The 6895-nt window shown below is 38.0% G+C and overlaps 1 protein-coding gene across 1 annotated transcript in view; it reads left to right on the top strand.

Moving 5' to 3' along the window:
* The window catches only part of LOC103731320 (UDP-glucuronosyltransferase 2B31-like), a 19560-nt gene that overhangs the window by 10142 nt on the left and 2523 nt on the right, over nucleotides 1-6895 (top strand). Inside the window, exons 3-5 of the mRNA XM_008829695.2 lie at nucleotides 2257-2388; nucleotides 4980-5067; nucleotides 6111-6330. Coding sequence (XP_008827917.1) covers nucleotides 2257-2388; nucleotides 4980-5067; nucleotides 6111-6330 — 440 coding nt within the window. The remainder of the gene's footprint in view (nucleotides 1-2256; nucleotides 2389-4979; nucleotides 5068-6110; nucleotides 6331-6895) is intronic.

Genomic DNA, 6895 nt, shown 5'->3' with positions numbered 1-6895 from the left:
TCACAGGTTAAGAGCATTGGCTACTTTTGCAAAGGACCCAAGTTCAGTTCCCAGCATCCACATGGAGGCTCACAACTGACAGTAACTCCCATTCCAGGACATTGGAAGCTCTCTTCTGACCTCCACTAGCATTGCGCAACACAGATGCACTTACAAACATGCAGGCAATGCATTCATATATATATATATATATAAAGTAAAATAGTTTTAAAGACACTCAGACAGCTGTGAGATGCCTGCCACCTCAGCTTAAAATGTAGGCGATAGCCTCTATAGAATTAGCCCTCCAGATGAGGAGATGAGAAAATATAAAAAAGCCTTCTTCACAAATACTGGTTCAAACCTTTGTTGAGAAAGTAACCCCAACTTGTCCTAAAGTTCAGATGGAATATAGTGTGGAACTGAGGTTTTATTGCTGTGCTGAGTCACCCAGAGCCAAAATTTTTGAATGAAGGGAAGTAGAGCTCCAATTTTGTGCATGTATACTTATGCATGTTTGTATCATGTATAAATGATATTGTTCTATATCCAGATAGAATCACTAAGCTTAAGAATCCCTAAATTTCTATTCAATTGACTTAGAATTGATTGATCACTTATATAAATTAAATATATTCAAAACGGTTATAATATAGAGGAGGCAAAATTCTTTTCATGTGAACACAAGTATAAGTTTTGGGCAAATAAAATATGATTGCTGTTACTGATTTTGGGTAAGTAGGGTCTTCTTTTAGTAATAATACATTATAAATTTATATTTTTAGTTTGCTATGGTTTATCATCTACACAGGGTTAAAGAGGAAATAACCTGATATAATGTTTAACTCTGTGTAGTATAATAGCATATTACCTCAAAATTGATTTCAAAAATCTTTTTCTTGTTACATAAAGGATGATCATAACCAATGTTGGCATTTGAGTTGCACTAATTTAACAAGATGTTATTAAAGGGCTGTTAGCTAAATTTGAGTCCTCAAAGAAGAACACACAAACACTAAATACTGGGAGGGCATCCAAAATCCACGTCTTACATACAAAATGACTTCAGAGATGACTGATAAAGTTTGGTCAGGGAAAAAACCATTTTCACACATGTATAAGGTTTATGTTTACTTTCTTGATCAAACACATGAGTAGAAACATACTTTTATAGACACATATACACACATATAGTTTCACATGCAGAGTAAAAAGGTTGATATCACACTTCAAATATCTTTCCAACAAAACTGTTTAAAAAGCAACCACTGTTGAAAAGAGTATGGAGGTTCCTAACAAGATGAGAAATACATTTATGGTCCATCTATTCCACTTCTGTATAAATATAAGAGACAGGATTAAAGGATCTCTTAGAGATATTTGTTCAAGGATAATCATAGCAACTCTCTTCCTGAAAAGGGAGAAGCAGTATAAACCAGGTATCAATTGATAGATTTGTTGATAAATATGTAGTATGTGATAAACAGAAATATCACGAAGCCTTTAAAACTTTGGGAATAGGAACGCAGAATTCCTACAGGGACACATATCATTAAGGAACCTTAATGACATTACACTAAGTAAAATCAGCTAGCGAAAGAGTGAAAATACTACATGAACTACCTAGACTAATCAAAATTATAGACACCAAAAGAAGAAGCATAGTAGTCAAAGGACCACGGTATTTGTAGCACCTGATTAACTTGTTAAAAACCTGAGCAAATGCTTGTATGGTCTGTGGGTCTTCTTGTGCTGCAAATACCAGACATCTGTCCTCATCATCTGCCAGTGTACTACCTGGGGCCAGCATTACACCGGGCACCAAGATGTCAAAGTGTTTCTGTGTAGCCGCGGTTGTCAAGTTTTGCTCCAGAAGCATCAAGAAACTTAGCTACTGCTCCCAAATCAGTACCAGTTTCAATTAAGCCTTAAATAATACAGTCTTTGAACTGAGTAGTGTCAAACCTCTCTTTTTCATCTCTTTTTCTGCTTTTAAAATGCTGGCCTGATAGCACTCATTTCTGCTGCTTTTGATTATTCAAAAATGACACCCGAATTTAAAGCGAAGAGAGCCAGAAATCCTAGATGTGGCAGCGACTGCAGCAGTGCTCCTCTCAGGATTGCATGTGTACTGTGTATACCTCAGCAATTCTCAGGAAAGCCAGACTCTAAGGATTTCTAATAATGCTCCACGTTCTTCCTTGTACATTTGTATCATTCTTTACAACAGGCTTTGGTACTTATGCTCCTTGTGATGAATCAATGTTTCATTCACAGGAGATGGAAGACTTTGTCCAGAGCTCTGGAGAACATGGTGTTGTGGTGTTTTCTCTGGGGTCCATGGTTGGCAACCTGACAGAAGACAGGGCCAATGTGATTGCAGCAGCCCTTGCCCAGATTCCACAAAAGGTGAGGTGGAGTGCCTCATCACATCACTGCTTCCTGAATCCATTACACAGGGTGATAGGTGTGACTCTAGAAACTTCCTACGTGAAATTTAAACTATCATGATAGTACTAGTTTATCTCTGAAATCATTTGAAAGACAAAAATATATATGACAGATGCTGAAGTAAAGGATATTTTGATTAATACCTTTGATTCAGCAAGAAGTACACTGAAGGAGTGTAGTGTGAACTTTCTGTTGCAATAGTATTATGCCAAGATACAAAAATCTGCTCTCTTATTCCTCCGTATCCTCAGAAAATAACTGAGGACTTTGCACACAGTAAATGTAATGACTGCAGTTAAATTTTTAGCAGTAACTATACACTAGCGTTCAAAGGTTGGAGTTCTATCAGAGTGCAATATTCCTGTATAATCTGTCTCATCTATTTTACTACATTTTGAAATGGACCTATCAAGTACTGTCTTGGTTGTTATTTTAAAAACGTATGCCAGAACTCACCAATCTCAAGTTCACCAAACTAAACAGTATTGGAGGAAGGAAAACCAATCCATCTTGGGTATGTATATTAGAATAGGGAAATGCAAGAGAATGGAGTCAGGAACTTGCTCTTGAAGTGCACCATGTACCTTAGAAAGTGTTGAATCAGATGGGCCAAATTTGAGTAAAGTAACATGATGAACATGCTATAAGTAAACTACATCAACTATCATGCAGAAATATTGATCCCGAATTTTTGAGACACGAACTCCTGTAAATGTTGATTGATAAAACTAAATAAAGGTATAGGTCATTAGTAACTTTTGTTGGTTATTGTACTAGACTTATAATCACAAATTTCCTAAATCCACCAATGTAATACTGATGGGCCCCTTTGCTTAAGTTACTGTTTATTAAATATCATTGTTGCATGTCAGGCGTTGAACATGTATGAAAACAAATAGGGGAATGTGTACTGTACTTGCATCAACTATAGCTGATTCTTCAGGTTTATCAGCCTCATTCTTGTTGCCTAGCTCTGAGATATTAAGCATTTAACTATATTATTTCTTAACTTCTTTAGAATACTAGCATAAGTAATTTGATTTTTTTAAAATTTTTTATTGAGTTTTTGTATATTTCATACAACAGAAACTATTTAAATTTAGACCCCTTTGCCCATCAATGCCCCCCAAACCACCCACCGGACCTGATGTATTCACCATACATGTTAAGTTCTTTCCAGTCAAGCAATTGTACCCAGATATCCTTTGGTGCAAATTCATCCACTGGAGTCTAGTCAGCCTACCTAGAGACTGTAAGTAAGGTCTACTCAGCCTCACCCAGTAGTAATCAGTCTCTAACACTTCCCAGACTAGGGCCAGCCCACCACCCATTTCCCTTGCTCCACTCTGAGCCCTTGCCAGATTGAGTTGGCATGGGTCCTGTACTCGATGCCATCACTGCCACAAGTTCACATGTGCAAGCTTCCAGTGGCCTGGAAGCCTGTGTTTCCCTATGCTAATGAATCAACCTGGCTCTTACCATTTTTCTGTTCCCTCTTCCACAATGGTCCCTGAGCCATGGGTGGGTGAGGTTTAATATAGGAGTCCTATTGGGATACACTCTGCAGTCTCTTATTATTTAAAACTTGGCTTCTGCGTGCATCGCACTCTGTTGTATAAGGACTCTTCACTGGTGAGAGTTGACGGATGCCCTAGTTTTCTCTCTATTCGCAGTTCCACTATGTTACATGAGCTTTAGCTGTAGAGATTTGATTGTAGGTATGTCAGCTAGGACTGGGCATCTCTCCAATGTATATTGTCTGTGTCTGACCAGTAGTGGGATCCTGCAGTAGCCTCCATCTATTGCAAAAAGTAGTGTCTTTGATGATTGGTGTACATTACTCATGTCTGTCACCATTAATATTCATATTGAGGATATGGCAAGAAATTTCCTTTGTTTAGCGATATGACAGAGATATGATTTTCTCTAGGATCTGTGACCTCTCTGGGCATGTTTATTTGGCTGTGTTTACAGTCACACCCCTGAGTTCACTCTCATTGAGAGGGCTTTAAGTCCAATTAGACAGCTGTTGATTAGTCCCCAAATAACGGTGCTACTGCTGCACCAACAGAGGTAGTTTGCTCTGCCAGACATTATGGTTATTAGGTTTTAGGGCTGGTTTAGACCATTGATTGTTTTTATCCCTTAGCAGCTTACATAGTGTCCTCTAGAACTGTGAGAGCTAAACTGCATGTAGACGTCTTCCAGGTCATTTCCTGTTGTATTGCTCCAAATCCTGTGTCCAAAATATGTCCCGTTTTCAGCAGCAGGGTCTAACCTTCCAGTTCTGGGAGATAACCAGGAGCTCTGACAATAGCCTGTGTTATTTGGGGAGTCTTTGGACCAATCTGACCAACCACTCGAAGGGAAGTCTCTCCTGCCTGGCACTATGTTCCTTCCCACACAGCCCCCAAATATACATATGCACTAATGTTCAGACACTGTATGTAGTATGAGCATTTCTCAGGTGGTTTCATAGAAAACACATTGCCCTCAGGCTTCCCTACACCCCCCCCCAATCCATTAAGAGTCTAGCTTTATCTTAACAGGTTCTATGGAGATTTGAAGGGAAGAAGCCGGACACCCTAGGCTCCAATACTCGGCTGTACCCGTGGATCCCCCAGAATGACCTTCTTGGTAAGGCTCAAGAGAAAAACCCTGAAACATGAGGAATACCAGTCAGAAACAGAAGAGGTCAATGAAAAATGCATGTATGAAGATTATGCTCTAGTCCCAGGGAAAATGGTTAAATAACATTTGATGATATTCTATTCCACTCTGTAACACTCAACATGAGCAGCCTCCATTTTTATTTCAGCTGTAGTTATCTTTCAGATAAATTTTCATTCACTTCATTATTTGTCTCTCTTCCTTATAGTTCTATAATTTCACAGTATCCTTTCGTCAATGTAGGACAATTTCAAATGTCAATGAAAATGACATTCTTGTACACTGACTGACTCTTACTTACCATGCCAAAAAACAATGCACTCCAAAGAAGGAACAGCATTTAATGGTGAAATATTGCAATCCTAACTTGATTCCAGCACCATGAACCCCCATTTCCTGCTGATTGGAAGTGACACCTTACACACAGTGACTTCATCATTTCTCCAGGCAACCATATTCTCCTGTCTCTCCCTGACTGTGCATATGCTGTTTGCTCTACTTGGGATGTGTCCTGCCTTTTCTGCCCTTCCTGTCCTTTGCACAGACTCATTTCTATCTTTCAAACAATACCTCTTCACCATGTGTCCTTCAGTTAATCGTGAGAGGACTTATGGTGCTTCTCTCTCTAAGATTTGAAAGGAATTTAAGCGCACTTAAAAAGTATTTAATTGACTTTAATTTTATTTCTATGTGTATTATGGTTTTGCCAGCATGTTGTAAGTGAGCCACATGCATACAGTGCCCACAGAATCTGGAAGAGGGCACAAGATTCCCTGAAACTGGAGTTAAGGATGGTTTTTAGCTGTCCTCTCAGTGCTGGAAACCAAACCCCACTCCTTTGAAAGAGCATCCAGAATTCTTAACCATCAATCTCTGGAGCCTTCCTTGCAGTTTTATGATTATAATTATTAGTTATCTAGAATATATTTCACCATTCAGTGCCTTTTAGTCTCTCTCAGTTTATTCTTAAGACTTACAATGAATATTTTCCCTGATTTCTCCAATGCTAGGTCATCCAAAAACCAAAGTTTTTATTACACATGGTGGAACCAACGGCCTCTATGAGGCAATCTACCATGGAATCCCTGTGGTCGGCATTCCCTTGTTTGGTGATCAACCTGATAATGTTGTTCGCATGAAGAGCAAAGGAGCCGGTGTTAGAGTGGACTTCCTTACAATGTCAAGTTCAGATCTGCTCAATGCTGTGAAGACAGTCATCAATGATCCTTCGTGAGTACAATGTTTTTCAGATAAGTAGGACTTAATATATATCCTCTTAACAATAGCAGTAGATTTCACCCAATTTCAAGTCTAATTTGAAAAAAAACTAATAATGTTTTAATCACTGTGAAATTAGTTTTACTCCTAATCAGGACTGCACAGTGTCTGAATGGACTTACTACACAAGTAGTTGTCACAAGAATAATGTGATGCTAAAACATTTTTTCTATATTGCTAAAGGAAAGATTAGCAATCTTAAAAAACTTGACCAAATACATAGAACAGGATAATGAACCTGAAACAATAAAAAATCTCCAACTCAATGTCTAAAATTTATAAAATTACTATTCCATGCTGCAACATTGCACGACACAGACGCACTCACATACATGCAGGCAATATACTCATAAACTAAAAATAATAAATAAAATATATTTTAAAAATTTTAAATGATTTTGTATTTTAAAAAAAAATTATTGAGCTTTTGTACATTTCATACAACAGTTCTTAATCAAATTTAGACTCCCTCAAGATTTTTAACATAACCAGTCATTTCATACACAAGACAAGCAAT

This window comes from Nannospalax galili, unplaced genomic scaffold, assembly GCF_000622305.1.
Source record: "Nannospalax galili isolate Female #2095 unplaced genomic scaffold, S.galili_v1.0 scaffold50, whole genome shotgun sequence".
In the NCBI taxonomy this organism is placed as follows: Eukaryota; Metazoa; Chordata; class Mammalia; order Rodentia; family Spalacidae; genus Nannospalax; species Nannospalax galili.
Note: the sequence above shows the minus strand (reverse complement) of the source record. Positions and strands in the feature narration are given on the sequence as shown.